This window comes from Vombatus ursinus, unplaced genomic scaffold (genome assembly GCF_900497805.2).
Source record: "Vombatus ursinus unplaced genomic scaffold, bare-nosed wombat genome assembly UNPS02009205.1, whole genome shotgun sequence".
Taxonomy (NCBI): Eukaryota; Metazoa; Chordata; class Mammalia; order Diprotodontia; family Vombatidae; genus Vombatus; species Vombatus ursinus.
In genome coordinates this window covers 58,024,332-58,049,294 of record NW_020948983.1, presented here as the reverse complement: position 1 = coordinate 58,049,294, position 24,963 = coordinate 58,024,332, and the positions used below count along the sequence as shown (strand labels likewise).

The 24,963-nt window shown below is 38.0% G+C and overlaps 1 protein-coding gene across 3 annotated transcripts in view; it reads right to left on the bottom strand.

Moving 5' to 3' along the window:
• Nucleotides 1-24,963, bottom strand: part of MAP2K5 (mitogen-activated protein kinase kinase 5) — a 283,567-nt gene that overhangs the window by 129,505 nt on the left and 129,099 nt on the right. For all 3 annotated transcript variants that reach the window (XM_027852077.1, XM_027852078.1, XM_027852076.1), the window contains exon 13: nt 21,980-22,028. In XM_027852077.1, coding sequence (XP_027707878.1) covers nt 21,980-22,028 — 49 coding nt within the window. The remainder of the gene's footprint in view (nt 1-21,979; nt 22,029-24,963) is intronic.

The window sequence follows — 24,963 nt, the reverse complement described above, 5'->3', positions numbered from 1 at the left end:
CAGTGATCGGTGGATTCTTTTAATTTCTATTTTGCCCTCTGGTTCTAGAATATCAGGGCAGTTTTCCTGGATAATTTCTTGAAAGATGATGTCTAGGCTCTTTTTTTGATCATGGTTTTCGGATAGTCCAATAATTTTTAAATTCTCTCTCCTGGATCTATTTTCTAGGTCAGTTGTTTTTCCAATGAGATACTTCACATTGTTTTCTAATTTTTCATTCTTTTGGATTTGTTTTACAGCATCTTGATTTTTCATCAAGTCATTAGCTTCCAATTGCTCTATTCTAATTTTTAAGGAAATATTTTCTTCAGTAATCTTTCGGACTTCCTTTTCCATTTGGTCAATTTTGCTTTTTAGGGCATTCTTCTCCTCACTGGGTTTTTGGACCTCTTTTACCACATGGGTTAGGCTATTTTTTAAGGTGTTATTTTCTTCAGTATTTTTTGGGTCTCCTTTAGCAAGCTGTAGACTTGTTTTTCATGATTTTCTTGCAAAACTCTCAGTTTTTCCTCTACTTCTCTTACTTGCTTCTCAAAATCCCTTTTGAGCTCTGTCAATTCATATTCTTCTTGGAGGTTTTGGATGGAGAAACTTTGACTTTGTTGTCTTCTTCTGGCTGTATGTTTTGATCTTCTTTGTCACAAAAGTAAGATAATATAGTCTGACTCTTTTTGTGCTGCTTACTCATGATCCCGGCCAATTACTTGAGTTTTAAACTCTTTGTTAAGGTAAAGTCTGTTTCCAATGTGGAGAATGTACTGTCCAAGCTTCGGAGGTTTGTACAGCTGCTTTCAGAGATACTTCTAGGGACCTGAAAATTTTCAGTTCTTCCAAGGTGCTATGATAAGGGTCAAGGTGTTTCCTCTCCAGCACCGCAACAAGCTTCACCACACCAGCATTCCTCCTCGCCCCAGGACCGCCCCTCAGAACTGTGACCAAGATCCAAGCACAGGTAAAGCAAGAGATTCCTGCCTCAGCCCTGGCAAAGGGATCCCTTCAATCCCCCTCTGATCAGCAACTTGATTCCCCCCCAGTCTGTGGGCCGGAAGCTCAGGAAACAGCAATGGCCCTGGGGTCGGCGGAGACCTAGCTCCTTCTCTCACCGCAGTCATAGACTTTTCCTACTGATCTAAGTTGTCTTTGGCATTCGTGGGTTGAAAAGTCTGGAAACCACCACAGCTGCCCGTGATTCAGTCTTCTGAGGCCTGCTCCAGGTTCACTGCGGCCTGCGCGCCCACACTGAACTGTGCTCCTCTCCCAGCCCGGCGTGATATACCTTTCTGATCAACCATCCAGGCTGTCTTGGGCTGGAAATTTGTTTTACTCTGTTTATCTTTTTGTGGGTTCTGCTGCTTTAGAATTTGTTTAGAGCCGTTTTTTATAGGTATTTGGAAGGGTTTGGGGGGAGAGTTCAAGCAAGTCATTGCTTTCCCTCCGCTCCAGATATGATTTCTTAAAAAAAGGCAGAAGAGGTTCCCCTGGGCGGGTCATACCTTCACAATGTCCTTGGAAGGCAGGAGCAATCTGACAGGGGTTGGTGTTAAGTGAAGTTGTATTTCAGCCTAACTGTTCCACCTGAATACAGGCTTCTAAAGATTTCTCCTAAATGACAAGAGATATTCAGCTGGGATGACTGAAGAGTCAACAATTACCCAATCACAACACTTGTCTTGTGTCACAATATTCTCCCACTCCTTCAGTGAGATTTCACAGTAAGCTGAGATTTCCAATGATAAATTGTATAATCTTTGACTTACAGCAGTGACAGTGCAAGCAGACAACAGGTGGTTTGAGGCAGTTCTAGCCAATAATTTGCAATGCTTAGAAAATTATCAGAAAAACATCTGGGAGAGAGAGAAGGGAGAGGCTGAAAAAGAAGCTTTGACAAAGAGGGTCTTCTGTCATTCTGAAGATTATAGCAAGTGGCTTTTTAAAGTAGTTTGGTAGTAACTGCCTGGAAAGGAGCCCCAGGAACCTTATTATGTTTTTCATTCATTTTTGTCTTGCTGCTACTTTCTTTTGTTTATTGTGATAACTTTCTTTTCTTTTTTGTCTCAAAGAAGGACTCTTTAATTAAGACCCAATTATTACACCCTAACTTAAATAGGTTCATAGATTTTTATAGCTGGAAGGGCCCTTAGAAATAATCTAATCCTAGGGTTCTTAACCTTTTTTGTGTGTCATGGACTGCTCGGAATGTTTTTAAATGCAAAAAAATAAAATACACAGGATTACAAATTAACCAATTATATTGAAGTAATTATCAAAAAATTTTTATGTCACAAATTTGCAGACCCCAAATTAAGAACCCCAATCAAATGTAAACCCCTCATTCTACAAATGAGAAAGCTGAGACCCAAACATGGAAAATGATTTGCCCCAAACCCCACAGGTAGTACATCTAAGCAGCAGGGCTGGTATCTGAACCCAGATCCTCTGACTAGATAGCCTCTGAAGACCCTTCGAGTTCTAGTCTAGATCAGCAATGACTCCCAATCCAGCGCTCTTCCTATGAAATCATGTCATCACATACTTCACGCCAAGAGAAAACGGACAAATCAAAACATTGCTACAGAGTAGGATGTCTGATTAATTCAAGTTCTATGTGCTTTAAAGATACTTGTAATAAATGATTTTAAGGTTCTTTCTCCAAGACAACTAAGCCTGTATCTATCTAAACCACCCCAAAATAACCAGTTTAAAAGTAAAAAACTCATAAAGCCAACCAATCCAATCGTTGGTCCAAGTAACACCAAAAAACTGGTTTGATGGAGGCTACGGCTGGACTGATGGATCTCTTCCACTGCGCTGACCAAATTGACTGTGAAATTGGCATCATGTAGATATAACCCAAATTTTCACACGTAATGGTCTCATGATGAAAGCTGTATTTTTATTTGGATTATATCAATTAACCATTAAAAATCCACATAAACAGAACCAAGCTGAAGCTCACTAATAAAAGCTAGCATTTGAAAGAGATTCTGATTTCTGTAACACTTCACAAAAGGCAGCACCACCTACTAGCCAGCCCCTGCTACCCACACAAAAAAGGGTCAAAGTGGGTGGCTATCCTGGGAGTCACATTTTGGCTTGTTGCCAATGGGTTTAAAAACAGATAAATAAAAGCTTTTTCCGAAACACTAGTTGAAAGCATTGTCCTACTTTGTTAGTGAGTATCTTTGACACAGGACTCATGAAACAAATTCCGAGAAAAATTTTGCCTCTGTAGTTGATTCTATTTGCTTTCATTTCTCAGAAAAAGAAAATAACAGAACAAACTTGTTTCTCTTCTTCCCTAAATTGTCATACAGCTCAGGGCAAAATTCCCTATTAAGTATATTAATCTGAACATTCAGGTGCCTGGTACCATCTATGATTTCTGCTTCTCTTAAGTGATTCCTGTTTTATCCCTCAATATCTTATTTTATACTGTGGTTTTAACCTTTAAGATCCTTAGTTGTCTGAGAAGTAGGTAGGATAGATATCTTAAAAAACGAACAAACAACTTAGTTTCAGAGAATGCTCTGACTCTGATGTCAGGTGACAGTGGATGAAGACTGAAACTTCTTCTTGACTTATAATCTTGACTTTTTTCTTCTGAAAAATCAATAAAAACATGCACACTAACTGTTCTGCAGCTAGGAAGCCATTCTCAGTTTAACTAGAGCTGGAGGAAATACCAGCAGGTCTCCCCTCCTAGTGACCACAAACAGCAGTACAACGGCCGCAGCCCTTCATCAGCCCTCTTCGTTATGGGTAATTGTCTTATGAAAAGACACCAACCAATATATCTATCTAGTTATTTCTCAGGGACTGCATTCTAATGAAGTAAAACAGCAGGTACAATTAAATATAGAATATGCTGACATTTTACATTACAAATTTATCCACGCACAACAGGAATGCACTTAAAGAAAACCACAATGCAATATAAAAGTTATTCTAATCATTCTATCACATAATAAAGAGCAGGTCAGCCAACTATTCTTTTAAGTGGCTTAAATAAAAATAAGCAGAGTAATTAAAGATTCTAAATGACACTTGCTGTCTTGAGCATCTTATGACGTAGTTTAGTATATAGGGACAATACTGTTCTACTGTTTGAGCCTGTGAGAGACATGATTCGAAAAGCTTATAGGGCTGGAAGGAATGGCAAAAAAAGGCCTGAAAGTCTAGTCCTCCCTTCTTCTCTTGTTCCCTGCACAGAAGTATGGACTAGGGACAAAGAAGAAGAATTAGGAGACCTGCGCTCCAGTTTCAGTTATGTGATTATAGACAAATCATATTGCCTCTCTGGGTTTGATTTACTCATCTGTAAAATGAATGGATTACATTAGATCATTTTGAAGGTCCTCACATTCTATGATCTAAAGTAAAAATCAAGAATACTAAAAACTATCTTGAATTCTTTTCATTCAAGACTATTTTAACTCCTGATTGTACAGTACCCCCACATAGGCTGGGTGACAGGTAATGCTCTGCTATTTTTCCTAAGGATCGAGCCTCCAGAGAAAAAAATTAGATGGGACCTAGGGTTTGGGTGGGACAAGTATCACTTAATGGGATTGCCATGATTTTTAGTGAAGCTTCTTGGGGAACAGGACTTAATGATGCTTTGTGTATTGTCACTGAATGCTAGGACTAGCTAGTGGACAGAGTTGGAATTTTACAACTGATGGAAAATTCATGTTAGCCTATCTCGTTAGGCATCTGCACAATTTCTTGCTATTAGTCCAATCCTACCTATAGCTCTGAAGAAGGCATCCCACACATTAATAGGAATGCACAATAGAAAACATCAATTCTGGTGAACCATTTTGTTTGGAAAGAGATTAGTTTCATCTAAACTGATAAGCTTAGCTTTCAGAGGGAGGCGTCTCATCTTTTGAGAAAAGTGGAAGAAAAGCAGGTAAAGGCAATATTTAGATTTCCTATAATTGGTCCAAATAGTATCTTCCCTCTCCCTTTCCGTTCTAGAGTTACTCATGAGAAGCAGCCCCGTCTGACCACACAACTACTTCCTGAAGTTCAGGCTTCCAAGTACCTCCTATTACTGTCCCTTAGCTAGCAGGAAGTGATAGGATCATAGGATTCACAGTGGAAAGGGATTTTATATATCACTTACTCCCACCCACTTATTCCGTGAAATTTAGGACCAAAGAGGTCATGCAGGTTAAGTAGTAGAACTGGGATTTGAACCCAGGTCTTCATACTCTAAATTCAGTACTCTTTCCAGGGTAATACAGCCTTCCTCCTTGCATCAACAAAGAAGGACTCTTCTTTCCCAATTTAATTAGCTTCCCAAAGTCAAGCCCAAAGAGAAAAAAGGCAGATGGGGAGCGATCATCAGGCTGCCAGAATTCTTTAGTCCATTCTGCTTCAAGGCAGCATTATCCCATTTCCCCAAAGCTTTAAAACAGGAAGTAGGACTGCAGAGATTTGACTTCAAATTACACTGTGCATTTCAAAGACCACTATGTAATCCTAAGAGCAGTTAGGTTGGAACAGCAGATAAAGTGCCACATCTGGAATCAGGAAGACTCATCTTCCTGAGTTCAAATGTGGCCTCAGACACTTATTAGCTGTGTGACCCCTGACAAGTCACTTCACTCTGTTTACCTCAGTTTCCTCATCTGTCAAATGAGCTGGAGAAGGAAATGGCAAACCAGTTCAGTATCTTTGACAAGAAAACCTCAAATGGGGTCATAAAAAGGTGGACATGACTAAAACCACTGAACAATATGTTACTTCTGCCCAACTCACCCTCTGCCCCCACCATTAGCTTGTTCCCTAACCAATGATCAAAGTCTAAAGTAAGAGCCCCAAGTACAATTTTGCTGAGAGCCCCCTTTCACTACTCTACTCAAAGAAGTAGCCTCATAAATGTTGGAGGGTAGAGAACTCCACTCTCCTTGTAGGGTACTTGAACTCCAAGTTCAAGCTAACTATGTGGGCTCTACCCTAAGAGCAGAGCTATTCCTGAGGATGATTTCTCAAAGGCAAAGCAGGTGGGACTGCCCTTTCCACAGGCTGCATGCTTACTTCTTTCTGCCCCAATATAGTCCTTGATATTTTAACCTAGTCTCATTGATATAAAGAAGAGAGTGGTGAGAATGGCAGCATGGCTTCTGTGTACTCTCTCTTTGGGATGCTCCTGGGGCCCACAGCTCTCCTCTAGTGATGTCATCCCTGGCATGGGAAGAAATCCCATATAACTTTGCCTGCTTAAACAGAACACTAACACACAAGCAGTTAACTGAAAGCAAACTAGCTTACTGCAACAGGAATAATCACATTTTCTTTTAAAAAATCACAATTTTAAAGTGATAAGTTGCTAGTCTCCTCTTCTTTTAAAAATCATTATGATAAACACAGAAATCCCCAGAGATCTCCTTAGGCAAAGGGAATGACCAATGTAGGGGAGGAACCTTAATTCCCAGACATTCATTCATGTAGTTAGAGCTAGGGAAAAACCAACAACCCAGAGTCATTAAACTAGTTTGTTTACCTCAGCTAATGGGCTGTCTTTTTTTTTTTCTGCAAAAACACAAATGTTCATGAATTATGATCTACTGCAGCATTGGTATGTGATTAATATTTGCATTTAGAAGGCAATATTTAAAGGGCTTTTCAACAAGAGTCAAAAAAGGTCATTATACTCCCATCACTAGTACTCGCTTTAAATAAATGTGTTTTTTGTTTTTTTTTTCCTCTCTCTAAAGCACCAGGAATAACCAGGTTCTCTTTGATATGTTTGCTTAAACAGCTCTGCTGTTTGTAGAAAAGTATCCTGGTCAATGATTTTGGGTCAAGAGGTCAAGAAAGGGAAGTACCAAAAATTCTGGTTACATTGTCATTAGATTAGCCAATTTTTGATGGTTCCTTTAAGATGTAATAATTAAACAATGATTATCTGTTTCTGATTCTTAAAAATTATCCCATACCTCAGAAAGCTTTCAAATAACTTACAATGTTTAGAAAGTCGAAGGTTATTTGACTATATAGGTGCACTTAGCTTTCAGCTGTGGTCTTGAAAGTTGTGCATAAATTGAATTTCTATAAAGTTAATTGTTTAAAATGCATATAAGAAACTTTCTATTTATAAGAATGTTAATCTGTTGCACCTTTTTTTTTTCTGGTAAAGCAAAACAGCACTCCTAAAACACTGTTTTCTCTAAGTCTGAATAGTGTATTGTGTTATTTTCTTTAAAGTAATTGATGTCTCTTGTTTTTCACACCCATCATTAACTGAGACCTGCTCCCCAACCTCCTTTTGACTTAACTGTTTTTCTTTATACAAGGGCAACCATATTTGACAGTGAATGCAAAATTCTGAACCTGTAGTTCCTCCCGCTTTTCTCCCATCCCCACTGAAAGGAGGGAAATGTGTTTCATCATTGGCTTTCCAGGACCAGGACTTGTCATTCCAATTAATCACAGTTCAGTTGTTATTGAGTGTTAGTTTTATTTACATGATTAAAATTACTGTGTGTGCCCTTTTCCTGGTTCTGCTTTCTTCATTCTGTATCAGTTAATGTCTTCCCATGATTCTCAAAATTCAGTTTAATTCCATTCATTTAACACAATTTATTTAGCCATTCCCCAGTTGATGAGTATACCTTTTGTTTCCTGGGGCTATGGAAAGGCAGGTACATTAATACCCTGCTCATTTGTTTTACCATTATGGAAAATAATTTGGAATTATTCAAGAAAAATCACTAAACAGTTAATATTCTTTGATACAGAGATCTCACTAGGAAGTTGGTTTGTTTTTTTCTTTATTTAGTTATTGTTGCTGTTGTCTTCTGCTATCATAAAAATGTGCTACTGTGAATATTTAGTATGTATAGGATCTTCCTGCATTCTGTGACTACCTTAGGGTATATTCTCAATACTGAGATCTCTAGGTCAAAGAATATTCACAGTTTAGTGACTCTTCTGGAATAATCACAAATTATTTCCCACAATAGTTAGGCCAATGAGCAGCTACCCCAGCAGTATTGATATGCCTGCTTTTTCACAGCCCCTCTAACATTGTCTACTCTGGCCTTTATTTTTGCCTATTTGATGGGTATGAGGTGAAACTTTGCTTTCATCTTTTTTGTAAAGCAAGACTTCTTTCAAATTACGCAGGAGACTAGGTTTCTCTTGACCTTTTTTTGCAGTTATGAAGCAATGAGGTATTGAAGCATTTCCAATACACTCAAGTAATGTCATTGGTTTTTGGCATTTATGATTATTCTAACTGGAAGCTAGATTTATGAAGGGGAAAGATAAGGTTGAGCCATGAAATTCCTGGTACAAAGATGTATTAAAATCTTAAGTCTATGCCTTTCTAAATAAAAATCCGTTTGGTCTATACTTTAGTTAGCAACCGCACTTCTCAAAAAATATGAAAGCTCTTGTGTCAGAAAAAAAAATGTTATACAAATCAGATCCACAAGGAGAAAAATTTTCCTTGAACACCAAGTATCTTGATATTTTCTTTCTACAAACTTCCCACATCTGTGTAAGGCTACCCCAGCTTGATTGCCAATTTTATTTTTTTTTAATCTAAGTTCCATTCTCATTACCCTTCCATTTCTATTTTTTATCCTCAGGGAAGGAGAGAGCAGTTACTGCCAGGGCATTCTCACATCTTCCAAAGAAATGGTATAGGTGTTAATCTTGTATTTATGTTTGATGTGGGTAATGATGGTTATGACTAGAGCTTTAGGTTTATTAATATGCAGGGCTATCACCTCATTAGTGGCATGCATGTTTTGAAGTTAAGCTGCAATGTTTGCTATAATGTCTGATCTGGCCTAACAGACTTCCTCATTGTTCATTTCCTTTGTTTTTATCCACAGTCAGTAGGTGCCATGCTTGGAGAACTCAGACACGTGCCTTTTAATAAGGACAGTTTTTCCACAGCAGCTAATCATTGTGGAATTCCTGAGCCATTTTTAATAACTATTTCCTAATGTGATTTTATTCCATTTTTGGTATTGCATTATAAAAAATATTTACTAATTATAACACAGAAATGGAAAATACAACAGACACTCTTATTTGGTTTAGGAATGGAGTGTTCTAATATAAATGTACAATATTTACACACATTGATTACCAATTTTGAAAGACTTAAGATGCAATAAGATACAGTTAACAGTAGAACCATATATAATACATTTTAATTTTTTGATGATTCAGGATGCAGCAGCCTCAGGGTTTTATTATGAATGTCAATTATCTGTATATAATGTCAATTATTTGTAACTGAAATTCCAAAGCACTGGTTAATAGGGATTTCCACTTGAAAGAACGCCAAATAAACTAGATTTTACTATAGTAAAATCTACTGCTATAGCAGTAAATTTCAACTGGACAGCTGGTTTGCCAGCTGCCAATTGTTCATATTACCTAATACTCTAAAAATTAACACTGGACAACTCTTCAACTATGCAGATTCACTATTTCAAGTTTCTTTGGAAGTGGTATAGCACCTTTTAGAAAATTAAATAGTGAAACATATTTTCTAGCAGGTTCTGTGTAATTGGACACTGGATGTCAGTGTCTCTCTTTTTCTCTCTTATTTTAATACACTAAGCTTTAACATCTTAAAAAGTTAAAATATGATGCTAGTAATTGTACAATTGTAAAAGTATAAATAACTTAGTGACAACTTAACAAAAAAACATAACTTCATGTGTGGGTACTGCTATCAACACAAATTTGCAACCCCTCTTCATTTTAAAAGACTGTTTTCTTAAATTTCTCTGGCCCAAAATATTCAATACCCAGACGCCAACCTTTTAGGGTTGTGCCTCTTAGGTAGGCTGGTCCATCTCTAAACCTAGACTTTAGAGGTCATCTAATCCAACAACCTTATTTCACATATGGGAAAACTGAGGTTAAGAGAGGGGAAGTAATTTGTCCAAAGTCACAGAAGCAGTAAGTCAGGTTTTCTTATTCCAAATTCAATATTCGTTCCATTACTATACCACGGTGTCCAGAACTTAAGCTCTATTGCCATAAAGGTCACTCCATGTCAATATGATTTAAGTGGAGGATATCAATAATGGTATTTTATAACAGCAAATTACAACAATACTTGAGGATTCTATGTGTAGGCACACACATAGTGAGGGAACTCCCAGTGTGGAAATTTTCTCCACAAACACAGATCACAACTCATCTGGAACTGAGAAGATCGCCTGCAGCTCGGAGAAGGTAACTGAATTATTGCCCATAGTTGCACAGCAAGAACATATCAGAAACAGGACCTGAATCTGGGTCTTCCTGATTCTAGGCCCAGCACTGTACCCACTATATAACCCTGCCTCTCAATAATAAAGAATTATCCACGCAGCTAAAAATCAGGAACAGTGAACTAAAAGGAAGCCATTTACTTGATCCATAAAAGATTCCATGTTTCTTCAGTGTGGGTGTTTCCCCTCCTTGCAGATCATAAATCTTTCATGCTTTCTTATCCTGTGTAATTTTTGTCCATCTTTCCATAAATTCTCCACAGAGCACCAAAAGTGCCAGAGGCCTTCCTTTGCTTCTTTTTTTTTTTTCTAATAGTTTGTGGATGTCAGTATGTCCTGTGGGTGAACAGCCCACAGGGGTCATTCTTTGAAGTATACACAGATACTCCCTACCTGGTTTTAAGCGCCCACTTGAAAGCTTGTGGGGAGCCTACTTCTAGCCATGCACAAGAGCTTATGATGAAGAACCCCCTAACAGGCCTCTGAGCCACAAGATCTGATGATTCAAAGTTTATGAAAAAGCAAGCTACTGGAATCGAGGGGTCCTCTTGCTTTTTGGTTGTGAAGTGTGTTTACTATTTTGAGTTGGTCTCAAGAGGGTAAGGAGAAAAGGCAGCTGCTCTGTCTCTCACTCAACCTCAATGTAGCTGTAAGGACCTGGGCACCTCTGTCTATTCTTCCCTGATTTTAGGCAAATGGATATTCCAAGATGGAAATGTCCAGGCACCTGTGAGTTTTCAAAGTTCTGAAATGTCCTGCAAGGCCTATGAAATGGGGGCTATTACATCCACTAAAGCAGCATTGGCTGATGGTGGAGGAAGCACTGGGATCAGACATACCAAGAACAGAGGAATGTGGAAAGAGTTGCTGGAGAAATTAGGCAGCTGTAGGAAGTAGGAGTGAGATGTGACAGACAGACGCACTGACCCCCAAAAGTTGTGTGAGAACACTGTAAAGGGAGACCAAGAGTTGTCAATTACCCCTTTGCTATATTTCCTTACATGTTTGCTTCACGAATCTTGTACCCTTAATTTTTAGTTCACTCTCTCATAGATATTGTGGGAATTGGTGGAAGAGTATGCCCCAGGTTTAGTGGGGATAGAGCAGAAATGTCTTACACCCAATATTTTTGTTATATCACCTTAGTAAATGCCTTTGCTAAAAGCCAGGTAGATTACTACAGGGTTATCTTTAGAACATGAGGCTGGCAATCTCCCTTATGGAGACCCAACTTACAAGATTGACTGTAAACTTCAGGAGCAACCCCAGAAAAGGACCTAAGTATAAAAGGCCTTCTCTTTTTTTAAAATTAATTTATTTTTAGTTTTCAACATGCACTTCCACAGGCTTTTGAGTTTTAAATTTTCTCCCCCTCCTTCCCCACCTCCCTCCCCAAGAAGGCATGCAATCTGATATAGGCTCTACATACACATTTCTATTAAACATATTTTCACATTAGTCATGTTGTAAAGAAGAATTAGAACCAATAGGAGGAACCACAAGAAAGAAGAAACAAAACAAAAGAAAAAAAAGAGCAAATAGTATGCTTTGATCTGCATTCAAATGCCATAGTTCTTTCTCTGGATGTGGATAGCATTTTCCATCACGAGACTTTTGGAGATGTCTTAGATCCTAGCATTGCTGAAAAGAGCTCAGTCTATCAAAGTTAGTCATCGCACAACATGGCTGTTACTGTGTACAACGTTCTCTTGGCTCTGCTCCCTTCACTCAGCATTGGTCCATACAAGTGTTTCCAAGTAAAAGCTCACTGTTGATACCCAAGCAGTCCAACTCTTTTTCTCTTCATATATTCCTTGATAACGTCGATGCCTTTTTTTGTGTGCATGTGATAACTGGTAAAATACGGCAGGTTGTTTATTTGGGATCACACAATCTCAGAGTTGGAAGGAACCTCAACAGTCTTCAGGTCCAACACAGAGAAACAATCCTTACTATAACACACCAGACTAATGGTCATCCAGCCTTTGCTTGAAGATCTCCAGGGAGGGGAAACCTACTACTACTTTCACTGTGCATCTTTCCATAACCCTTTGGGTAACTGACAATTTTGATTCTTCTAAGATCATGGTGCTTGATAATCTGAAGACATGATATATTTTTGCAAGAATATTGGCATTAAAAAAAGATGAACTTCTATATCAGTAAGCAGCATGGGTTCACTGAAAGCACTATACAATTTCTCAAATGTAATCCAGTCCAATTTCCATCTCCTATTCAATTCTGGGCCCATTGTGCTGGCCATCTGCAGTGTTTGTTCAAGACCTATATACTGATAGCTGAACTCAGTGGGCTGCCTGTTCAACTTGCATGTCATGATTGGCAATATGCATTTTTCATCACTTTGTTTTTCCAAAGTGGATGGCTAATCTCTTTCGAATGATCATGGATTTCATAAAGAAGGCCCTATAGTGTTCTAGGCAACTTGCACAATGTCATCCACAAAGAGGAACATCTGGTGAATCTCACCATCAATAAAGAATCCCTCTTCTATTTGGGTTCTACTCCTCCCCAACACTACTGAATATCTTAGGTGAATATTTTCCTGCTTTATGCCTCGCTTGATATTGAACATGGTTATTTCTGTGGTTGCATCTGTCATGGTACCTTACATGATTTTCAACATAAGCTTGAAAGACCCTATGAGAGCAGATTCTGTCCAGTGTGGTTTTTGAGCTCCTTCTGGTTTATTTCTGAAGCTGCATGCCTGAGGGGATAGGGGAGAAGTCATGGTTGAGGGGAAAAGAGATACTGAGCATGTGATCGATTCATCAACAACATGGCAAAAGCAGGGCCCCCTCATCCTGTTACTGTGGATATGTTAGTGAGGAGGTACAAACCCTTGAGAGCTCCAGACTTTTACGGCTAAGCTCCTGGAACAAGAATATTGCCCCAGTCAGATGATGCCTTACTGTTTTACTAATCCACAGGAGATAATAACTATAACTCCCTGCCTATTTCTCTGAGGAAGCTGGACAAGGTCCTAGCTTTTTTGGGGGGGCACTGCCAGCTCTGCACACTTGCAACCAAAGGGGCTTTTGTAATTGGGAATCTGGACAGAAATGCACTTTACTTGATGGAAGACAGCTAACTACTGGGGAACTACCAATTTTAAGTCTGAGTTTCAGGTGAGGTTTAGATATCCTCAAAATACATCATGCTTTAACTTCAAGCATCACGCAGGGGACGAGACTCTTTTCGCCACATGAATCTGGGAAAGAGGAATTTTTTTTTTTTCATTTTGCAAGGCAATTGGGATTAAGTGATTTGCCCAGGGTCACATAACTGGTGTCTGAGGCTGGATTTGAACGTAGGTCCTGCTGACTCCAGGGCCAGTGCTCTATCCACTGTATTACCTAGTGGCCCTAAGAAGTGGTTTTAAAGAAGGGTTTGAGAGATGCATTCTAAGGTGGCCTAGTAAGTACCTTGCCAGAGATAACTTACTAGATCTGATGGACCTTCTTATCCAACTGGAGAAAAGATAAACATCAGAAGAGGGTGTGAGTATAGGATCTCAAGCTGGCCAGGATAGGGAGGTCAACGGGAAGACCAAAGCCATGTAGCTAAGAGCTACTTGGCCCAGGCAGCTTCCTGTAACTGCCAATATAGGGGAAATCATGGCCTGTGTTTTCAGTACAATTCCAGATCATCTGATTGCCACTGTTACTGGTTGAAGATTCAGAATGGAGATGGGGAGCCTGTGAGAAGGCAAGGGAGCTTAAGGAAAAGAGCAACATCTGAAGTCTCATTTCCCAAGTACAGAGCCATACTGAGTCTTCTGGTCTAGTTTTTTGTTTGTTTGTTTGTTTGTTTTTGTCTACGTGGTACTATCCTTATCATGATATCAGGATTAATGCCACTTTGACAGAAAGTGCTCAAAGGATAGTCAAGGTATATTTCCCATGATTCATATGATAAGAAACAAGGATTGGAAAAGGAATATCAGTACCCTTCCAGCCTTGAGAAGGGTCCTTACATATGAGGGTAAGGAAGTGTGGTGGACTGGACCTTTAAATTCAGATCTTTTCTTTGGGTCTGATACTTTCAGATACTGAAAAGAAGGGCTGACAGACAGAACAACGTGGCCCTTAGCATTTCTCAGCTCTTTGAAAGACAGGCAGAAGGAAGAACCAAGAAAATGAATGTTGCAAAGATTCTAGACAAGGAAACTCTAGGAAGACAAGGTAGTGGTGCTTCTCTGCAGTACGGACTCATGAACCCAGCAGGAGTTAGGCAGTTTTCCCTGCTTTATGGCAGGGTAACTCTCACTCTCAGAAGAAGGGAAGGGAAAAACATGAGTTGGAAGGAAGTTACTATCAGATATTTGGGATACTTTCAGGCTGAAAGAGGGAATAGGAAGAGATGGGTGCCCCCTGGTGTAGAAGACTCCTTCTTTGTGTCCTGTCATGAGAGGGGTGGCTGCAAGGGGGAAGCAAGTGTCTAGAGTTCTTCATAGGGGTATTTAGCAACATCAGATAGTAGTTTCAGGGATAGTATAATATATGTTGATAGAAGTCTGGGAGACTAGTCTGAGCTGTGAGTCCAGTAGCATGTAGAGAGTTATTTAATGCATGTGTGTTCTAGGTGTAGACATTTATGAATAGAGAGTCCAGTAGCAGCTTGTTCTAGAGATGAAATTACAACATGAGAGGAATTAGTGTGCAGCTTGGAAGCTGGCATGAGAACAGAGGGAGTAACCTGAAAATGAGCATAAGTATAGCAAGTATACAAGGGAAGAGGGTTGTGACTTGGCTGCTAGTACCCTCCCCACTGTGGTGTGAGGCTATGATGAAAGTCCTTAAAATCAGATTCTGTATAATATGGTATATCTGAATTGTGGGCTATTGATTTCCTCCTAGTTTCTGTTTCAGAAGGAGTGTGTCATGGAAACAATGAACATGAACCTGGACAGACTTTGAGAGACAGTGAATAGAAGGACCTGGTGTGCTATGGTCCATGGGGTTATGAAGCGTCAGACATGACTAAACAACAAATTGGGTCCACCAGTACCAGTGTTCCAACTTTCACTGGGTTGTGACAGTTTATTTGTAGAGAATCTTTAAGGCTGTATTTTGTTTAACTAAGTTAAATGTATATTTTTAAAAACAAACAGACAAAAGGAAGTGGAATCTTATTAAAACGTCTCTATTCTTGCCAGTAAATCATGTAATTAAAATCGTGGTCTGCTACAAAAAACAAGCTGTGAAAGCCTGTTTGCTCCCTTTTCATGTCTTGGTAAAAGATACCCCTGATGCATTCACAGACTATTCTCAAAAAGATGATCTAGAGATGAGAAAGTCAACATATGGGTCAGTATCTGTTGATAGTTTCTCGATCTTTTAGGGGACTAGGGAGAAAAGAAAATACCATTTACGATTTTTTTCATTTTTTTTTTTTGCCATCTTTACCTCTCTCATATAACCTAAAAACCAATCCCTGAGACTTTAAAATTACCTGGGGCACCCATTTTTTCTAACTTCTGAAGTGGCATTGCTACCTTCTCACAGTTTATCACATGCCAAGGTGACAAGAATCCAAAAATGGTAGTTCCACCATTGCTGCCAGTGAAAATAGGTCACCACTAAAATGCTGGCACATTTGTACTATTTCATATTACTCTACTATTCTCCCAGTTTTATCTACAAATGCTTTTAGGATAATCTAGCTTGGTTGGGTCTCATATCAACTTGTCTGTAGACTAATTTTTGCCTGAAATGCTTATTACTATTTTGTGAGGAGATACTGCTTATAATGTCATTCTCCTCTATATAATTTTGCAAATGAACTTGTACCCTAATACCATGTTGTCCTTGGTTGCCATGTGTTTGCTTGGCAAAGAGATCTACTGGCTAAAGTAATTTCTTGTTTTTTCTGGTCACCCTGTTAAAATAATTCTATGTATTCATTAAATTCCTCTGGTGACAACTGGTCTGTTCCTGTCTCTCTCCATTTCAGGAGACAACAACTTGCTTAAATAAGTTAGTATGACTATTGTATGCTATTGTAACAGCAGTCTTCTTGTCATTTTTATCCCTCTTTCTTATTTGGTGTCAACTATGACCTATGCTCTAATCAGTTACTAACGTGACCACACAGCTGACTGTGAAACAGCTCCCACAGTGGTAACCATTCATTTCTTTACCTGATAAGACAGAGTAAATTTCTTTTTTTTAATGAGGCTATTTAGTGCTCAACTCTCTTCTTAATGACAATGTTCATGATAGAGAGGTTTTTCTCGCCTTTCTTAACGCTGCATCATATTTTTCAGCAGTTTCACTATCCTTCCCTAGGCTCACCTTTACACTGGTCACTAAGTGTTAAGGTACATACACTGACTTAGTTTCGAGTATCTTATTAAAACTATATAGAATTTCCCCTTCTCCTCATCTTCCGTGACAGATGTTGATACAAACCTACAATTATTTTTAGTGTAGTATGCTTACACTCATTCTGAGCATGGCAAAGTCCGATAACCGAGTGTTTTATGACATGTTTCCAGTTGACTTTCGGCACATGTACAACTACTCTATTACTCTAATCACCTCTTCAAGAAGAAGCTGCAGCTTCCCAATACTGGTGCACACATCAAGAGGTAGAAGGAGCCTCAAGGGCCAAGCAGTCAATCCCCTCACTTTTCAAATGAGGAACCTGAGTCCTAAGGAGACTATGTGATTGCCCAAGGTCACAAAGGTAATAAATATTAAGAGGCAGCATTCTGACTCCAGAGCCAGCACCCTTCCCATGTACTGGATTTTGATTTATATTAGGAGTGGTAATAAAGAGATGGCTCAGGTTCTCTGCAGTAGACTGCATATTAAGAACATCAACAGTTATATTATTGTTTGCAGATGTCTGGAGAACATGCCTTCTGTCAGGTCACTGTAAAAGTGCACAAAGGGTCACTTTGTATTTTCTTTTGATGCGTCAGGAGGGTCAAACAGCTGATCACCTATCTGCTCTTCACTTAGCTGGGCTGGTCCTTGGACAACAGATGTAAACTGTTGCCAGGCTTGCAGTCAAAGCCTTTTCACTTTGGTAAGATCTAGCAGAGTCTGAGGCCCACTGGTATAGCCTTTGAGAACCCAAAGTCGTCTCCATATCACAGTGATGAATCATATTGGGCCTTTTTGTGGAGAAGGAAGCCATTTAAACATGGAAAATAATTTTGTTCATTCTATAACCAAACACATCCACATTTCCTTAATCCTTTGTTTCCAAATAACACACAATAAATTCCTCGCATTTGACAGAAAAGCAAAATTCACATTAAAGGAGACTTAATTAAGATTATGGGTGAAAAAGCTTAGAACATTTCCCAGCCTATGTTCCATGAAACTCTGGTATGAATGACTAGGAGGACCATTTAAAAATAAAAAATAAAAATAAAAAAACCATGATACTACTATATTTTCACCTCTAAAATGTTAAATATAAAATTATATAAAACATCAATGTGATAACTGAAAGGGGTATGAATATAGTTTTAATTTTCCTTATTTAGCCTTTCAAAATACTTCTTTTCCCTCATTTTCCTAGGAAGAAAATGCTTTTATAGAACCCCAAAGGGTTCTATGGCCAAGTCATTTCGAGAAAAGCTGACACAGATGCTTGTTTGTTGTTTATTCTACCCAAGTCTCTCTTCCATTGTCTCCTCACAGTATCTCCCCCATAGCATTTTCCATTTCAAACACAGTGCCCCGGTCTTGAAAAATCCTTTGTAATTTGGTATTTGGTACATATACTGCCAGAATTTTGATCATGATTCATTTAAAGAAAATAAAAATGAGTTGCTGCATTTTAAAGAAAATGCAGCTATGAGCGTGCCCAGTAAAAGTGTATATAACAACTACATTACCTATTTAATTGCCTGAGCTGATCTTAAAAGCTCTGATCTTTAATTGCCTGATTGAACTGATCTTAAAAGCTACATCTTTTTTTTTTTCTTTTTAAATCAAGGAGAAAATTAAATAGGGGCTTTTTGGTAAATAAAATGGTATCTTTAATCTTCTTTTTTTGTAGACTCCAAGTTATTAAATATGAACAATAGAAACTACAAATATCAATAGGCATAGTAGTAACTTCTCAATATAGAGTAAATTTCTGTCTAAAATTCTTTAACAAAATCTTCTGGGATGTCTGGGAGCTTCTACTTCTCAATAAAAACATAAGCTTTTAAATCTAGAAGGTGAAGTTTAAATGCATAAGCCAAGAAACTCAAAGCTAAACACATAAACATATTTGATAAGTTGTATTACCATAGCATATTTATTTCTATAGTTTATCACTCTTCAACAGTGGAAAATAACTGTGCAACAGCATTTTAATTCATTATTCTATCTATCTAGACAGATACAGATATGTATATATACAATGGCAATTATTTAAAACTGAAATCCCTTGAAGGAACATTGCCGGACCATGAGATATTAATTATTACCCTCTCATGTTATTCTTTATGGCCTAGTTTTTACTTTGTGTAAAATAAGAAATTGATCTAAGCTGGGGGGGAGTGGGGAATGAGGGGAGAATGAGAAGAAAAAGGTCAACTAAGGATTTCTCTTTTGAAGGGTCCATGTAGAAACCACTAAGATACTCCCTCTTATTGACTGTGCATTGGCAAAGCCTTTGCTCAGTAGAAGCTCATCTAAGGCTGGGGAAGAAGACTTAGTAAAAGGATATCTAACTACTGCATCTACCCTAGTAAGTGGGATAAAAATATCTGAATGCATCCAGTGAAGTGGCAGCATCCATACCAATGATACAAAATGTCAGTATATCAAGGAAAGAACTCCCTCTACCACGCAAAATGCAATTCTTCCATTGCTCAATAGATCCTTCGAGTTGGCTGAAAGTCAGGATTGGTCTGTGATGCTATGATTAGTCAATGTCAAAGGCAGCATTTGAACCCAGGACTTCCCGACCCTAAGTCCAACATACCATTCATTATGCCATGATGCCTCTCAGAGATGCTTGTAATATGTCTCTCAAATAGACTTGACTATAAGGTCTATGATTTGTGTGTGTACTCAGATGAATACATAGCAATTGCACTGAAATGCTACTGCTGCCACACTAAAGAAAGCTGGGTAGCTGAGTTGTGGGTACACCAAAACAGTACTTGTCAATAGCCCTGAAGACTACATCAGTCACCCTCCCATGCTAGGGGACTCTAGTCAGCAAATACAGGCAGGGAGAAGCAGGACCTTTCGACTTATATTTGTTAGTCTAGCCCAGGGGTGTCAAACTCAAAACAGTCTGTGGCTGACTTAGAAAACCACGTATCAATTGACTTAGAAAACAACGTAGCAACATGTAAATGCACTTGAAACAGCTACCTCTTCAGCACCCTATTTCAACAGAAAGGAAAAATAGCTATTTTCCTAACATCGATAGTACAAAAAAACAATCAAATAACCCACCTGGATTAACAACCCAGATAATCTGTATGACCTTCCTAGAAGAAATAAGAATGGCATGTCTATGTGTTGCTGCTAACAAGATCTCATCCAGAAACCTTCAAAAGACTGGAATTATCTATGTGTTTTCTAATTTTAAAAAAGACAAACTAAAGATGATTGCAGGTTAACTAAAACTTCATAGCTACTGAATTTCTCAGAAGGATTTTCAGAAGATTCACAGGTTTCATAGCAGAAAAGGTCCACCTGATAAGCAGCTTCTACCACCACAGGATTATGCTGCTGGCATAAAGCATAAACTAACCCTAAAGATTATTCTAAAGAAAACAGCATTTTCATGGAACTCTGGGTTAGGACTTTTCTATAGACAACTGCTGTTTTGCCTTATCCCATTTTTTCCCTCTAAAGTCAATATGACAATAGGAATTGACCACTAGGTTAATTAGAATAAGCCCATAATATCTATTTGGGGAGTGAAGGAGGCTATGAGTATTGGATAACCCTTAATAAATTCATAGGAGGTAAATAATATCATCTATAAATAAAGCTAATACAAACTTTTCATCTTTTTTCCCATCTATTGCCACTGGATATGTGTACGTACACACACACACACACACACACAGAGCAAATATCATTTTTGAGTCACCACAGACAAGGTTCCTGATTGTTTATTTTTATATCAACTGCACACTAAAAAAGGGATAATAATAACAATAATGATAATAATAATAGCTAAGATTTATATAGCACTTATCATGTACCAGGCCCTGTGCAAGGTGCTTTATAATTATTTACTCATTTGATCCTCACAACAACTCTGGGAGTTAAGTGCTATCATTATTCCCATTTTACAGATAAGGAAGCTGAGGCAGAGAGAGGTTAACTAACTTGTCCAGGGTCACAGCTAGTAAATATCTGAGGCCAGATTTCAAAGTAGGTCTTCCTGACTCCAGACCCAGTCAATACTCTATCCATCACACCATTCATTTAACTGTCCCCATGATAGTAGTAATGGTTTTAAGGAGAAATTTGGTTTGAAGTTTTATTTAACCAGAACAATTCTTACAGAACAAAGAATGAGTGGACATGTTAGTCTGCAAAGCATAGGTTTAGGAAGAAATCTGGAATCACTAGGATTAAAAAACAACAAAAAAAAACCCCAAAAGCCTTAGTAACAGATGTGATATAACAATTGAAAACATGAGTTGTTTTTTTTTTCTCATAGTTTACACCTTTTTTAAAAAAATTTTTCCTTTAATCACACCTAATGTGCGTGCTACTGCATTTCCCAACTGTGCATAAGTCTACAGTGAGCAGATGTGTAAAATTAAACAGTACTGTTACTAACATTAGGCCCTGAAGTTGCTTTGTAATAGTCTGTTTCTTACTTAATAATTTGCTCCAAATGAATCCAGACATTTTGGGAACATTAAAACAAGCAAGAGGAGGGAGGTTCCTTACGTAACATTCAACACTTATCAGATTATCTTCTCATCTGTTTTATAAATAGACCAGGCAGAGTTCTATTTCACTGATTTCTTATTTAAAGTTTTAAATTAAAGGTATAAGAAACTACAGTTATCCCTTCCATATCGTGGGGTTAGGGGCATGGTGCCCCCTGTAATTTAGAAAATCTGCATAAAATTTTTTGGCCCTCTCTTCATATCAGAGAAGAAGTCTGAATTATTGAGGTATTAAAAGATAAAATATGTTGCTATTATACAATACTATGCATATATTTTATGCATTTCTGAGTTTCTAAACTTTTTCTGTGACATCTGCTGGGCTTTGCATGTCATCACCATCTTCTGCAAAGCTCCCCCCAAATTCCCATTCAATTTCTTATGCCAACCCCCAATATACTAAAACCACAATGGTGAAAGTTACCATGTGGAAGGGATAACTGTACTCTTAAGGCATACTACTACAACATCTGAAACCACTAAATGAATAAAAGGAAAGCAAATTTGTTGAAAGTGAAAATTTTTAACCAATTAGAGTTAAGTAACAGAATGGGGCAATGTCATCTACAAATTCCAAGAAAGACTTTATGCAGCTTTGCTTAAGCATATGTATTCCAAATATGGTACAACAAGAAATCATATATTTCCAATGACAGGAATGGAGGCAATAAAATTTTTTAAAAACACCATATGCCACGACAACTTTTTATGTCCCAAACCTTCCAAAAATCCTATTTTCAAAGTCATAAAGATGTGTCACTATCTCTTAAACACCAGGCCAAATGTTAATTTGACAAATAAGGGAAAACTTAAGTCCAACACATACCTCTATGTAATATCTTTAAACTCCACAGGTAGGTTAGGCCTTTAACAACCTAAATTTAGAAAAGAAGAAGAGAGAAGGCAAAAATGTTTTAAACTATAAATTTTAAAATAAAAAAACCCATGACTAAATCAGATTTCAAAGCAAGCAATACAATATTTATTTAACAACTATCAGATATGTGTAAGACACAATGCTAAGCTGTGAGATACACAAACGAATATAAGACATGGTCTGGTCTCTCTGCCATCCCCCTTAATCTAATTATGAAGATAAGATATATGTACATAAGACTTTAATAGTACAAAGTAATAAGCAAATGTAAATGTAAAATGTGTAGTACAACTAATAAGCCTACAGAAGCTCAGAGAAGAACAGTTAGCCGGGTCAGGGAAAGCTTCAAAAACGAGGTGAGATTACTCAAGCCTTGAAGGACAGGTAGGTTTTTCAACAGGGAGAAAAGAAAACAACAACCAGTTAGAAGCAGGAAATAAAAGAGCAAAGTTGTGTTAGGAGGAGTGCTGTCATCCAGTCTGGCAGACAGCCTGCACAGGGAAGCAGTAAAGATCAAAAAGTTGAGACTGTGTAATAAGACAATATAAACACTGGAATCAGAGTGATTTGATTTTCCACTTTCAGCAATCCACGTCAACAACCATGAGGTCAGCTAAGATCATGAGACTGTCCACCTATTCTCTTTTGCCAATGTATAATGCCTTCTAATGAGACAACCAAAAGTTGGTACTAGCCAGTCTTTTGAATCTTTACTAATAAGTTACCAAAGTGCAAGTGACTGCTTTCTTCACAAACCATCAGCATGTGTGCATAAGGGCACACTTTGGTAATTATCCCAGCATGTCAAAGAGTTCCTCATAGAACTGCTCAAGAGCAGGACTTGCAAATTTCAAGGTTTTCCATTCACAAGTTAATTACCCTGATTATCAAAATCTGCTTAAAACATAGCATGTGAGTAAGACATAAAAAATACACACCATATAAAAATAAGAACATCAAGACATATAGTAGTATATACACAAAACAATCCTCCAAAATGAGAGATGGTCATGGAACTGACTTATTTTGAAAACAATGAAATTAGATATGGGAACTCACTGGGTAAGTATCTCAACAGAAATCCTAAGAACATGAGAAAAGAAAGAAAACATGGAAGGTAAAGTCAGTAAAACCAATTTCAAAAGATGTCACTAAAGATCTAGGGCAAGACAAAATCTATATATCAATTAACGGTGGACAGAGGTTAACATACTTTAATTGTACACATACAGTTCTGCACTCCTGAAAGGTTTGCTAACATGGTGTAATCAATTTCACTCTGTGTTTGTATAGCAGTCTAAGAAGAGATAATTGCTTCTAAAGATAATCTACCAGTGAAAATTTCACATAAAATAAATTCCTGCTTTAGGAGGGGAAATTTTTGTGTGGTGTGGAACCTACTTCCCAGAAAGTGAAATAAGAAACCATACTGTATAAAGAAGAATGTATTTATTAGTCACAGAAGGGATGGCGAAGAGAGAATGGAACAAGCATTTATTAAGCTCCTACTATGTGCTAGGCACTTTATAAATATAACTTCATTTAATCCTCACAACAACTCAGGGAGACAGGTATTCTTATTATTCCCACTTTACAGCTGAGGAAACTGAGGCAAAGAGAAGTAAAGTGACTTGGCCAGGGTCACACAGCTAATTAGTATCTGAGGCCAAATTTGAATTCAGGTCTTCCTGATTCCTGACCCAGTACTTTATTTACCATACCATCTAGCTGTTCAGAAGGTAGAGACAACTTATTTTTTTTAAGTCCATAAGGATGATACTAGCTAATAACTAACAATTTTCTCTCTCAGTCATAGAAAGGGCCATCTTTTTGGAATAAGAAGTCAGTGTCCCTTGGGGTACTTGTAGTGATATTAGGTTTAATTTCCAGGCTTGAATATTTACGTAATTATACAAAATTTGTTCACTAAAGGCAATAAACTAGTGAAAATCTTTGAGAGCCAATAGGTAGGCAGAAAGCTCCTTGTGTGAAATACAATTTATCACAAATTGTGAGAAGGGAAAAAAGACAAAGGAAAAGTTTTAGCAAGTGTTTCCTAAAATTTTAAACTATGCCCATGTTATTTTAAAGTTTCGTTGAAATATACTAAATTTTCCTCCTAAGAGCCCAGGAGAAGTATCATTCTACAAAGAAACCAGAAACCTGCTTATAGAAAACCTAGTGGGCATTATTGGTATTCAGTAGACTAAGTTTTACAACAATGTCTTGACAAAGCCTTGACACTCAAAGTACTTATGCCTATTGTCAATCACTCACTCTCTGACAGTTCAAGTGCACCTCCTTTCAGGGACAACTTCAATCAACATTAGCACTCAAAAAACAAGGCACAATGTCACCACTTCAGAAACAGAAGTTGAAAAACAATGTTCAGGCAAAGCAGGATCGGCATCACTTCTCAGAGGCTCCAGCTGAGAGGAGGAAAGCAAGCACTGCACCAGAGAGAAAGCTGAAGCTAACCAGATCATGTATTAACTTAGGGATTCCTTTTTTCAATTATACAATCTGCCATCATTCATTCCCTATCTCAAAGATCTGAGTAAAATATTGCTGAAACAACTAGGAGAGCCGCTATTGCCTCATTTTCTTTGGATCCCTGCCTTTCATTTCAGTGCTTAGAACCAAGAATAATTCTTTGGCTACAGGGTTCTACATGTAAAAAGGGGCAGATATTGAGAGAATTATTTGTTGTGATCTATTACTGTCCAGTTTTATCCCTTCATTTTTTTCTCTCTTCTTTTAAAAGTTTCCTTTCCCTTTTTCCTCTTTCTCCCTCCTTTTCTCCTGATGCTGCTCCTACTTTTTCATGTCCTCTTCCCTGGCAATGGCACCCTGGGTACTGCTTGGCCTCGAGGTTGGAACAGTTGCTGACCCCTCTTCTAGACAATACTCATGCTGTCCTAGACAACTGCCTC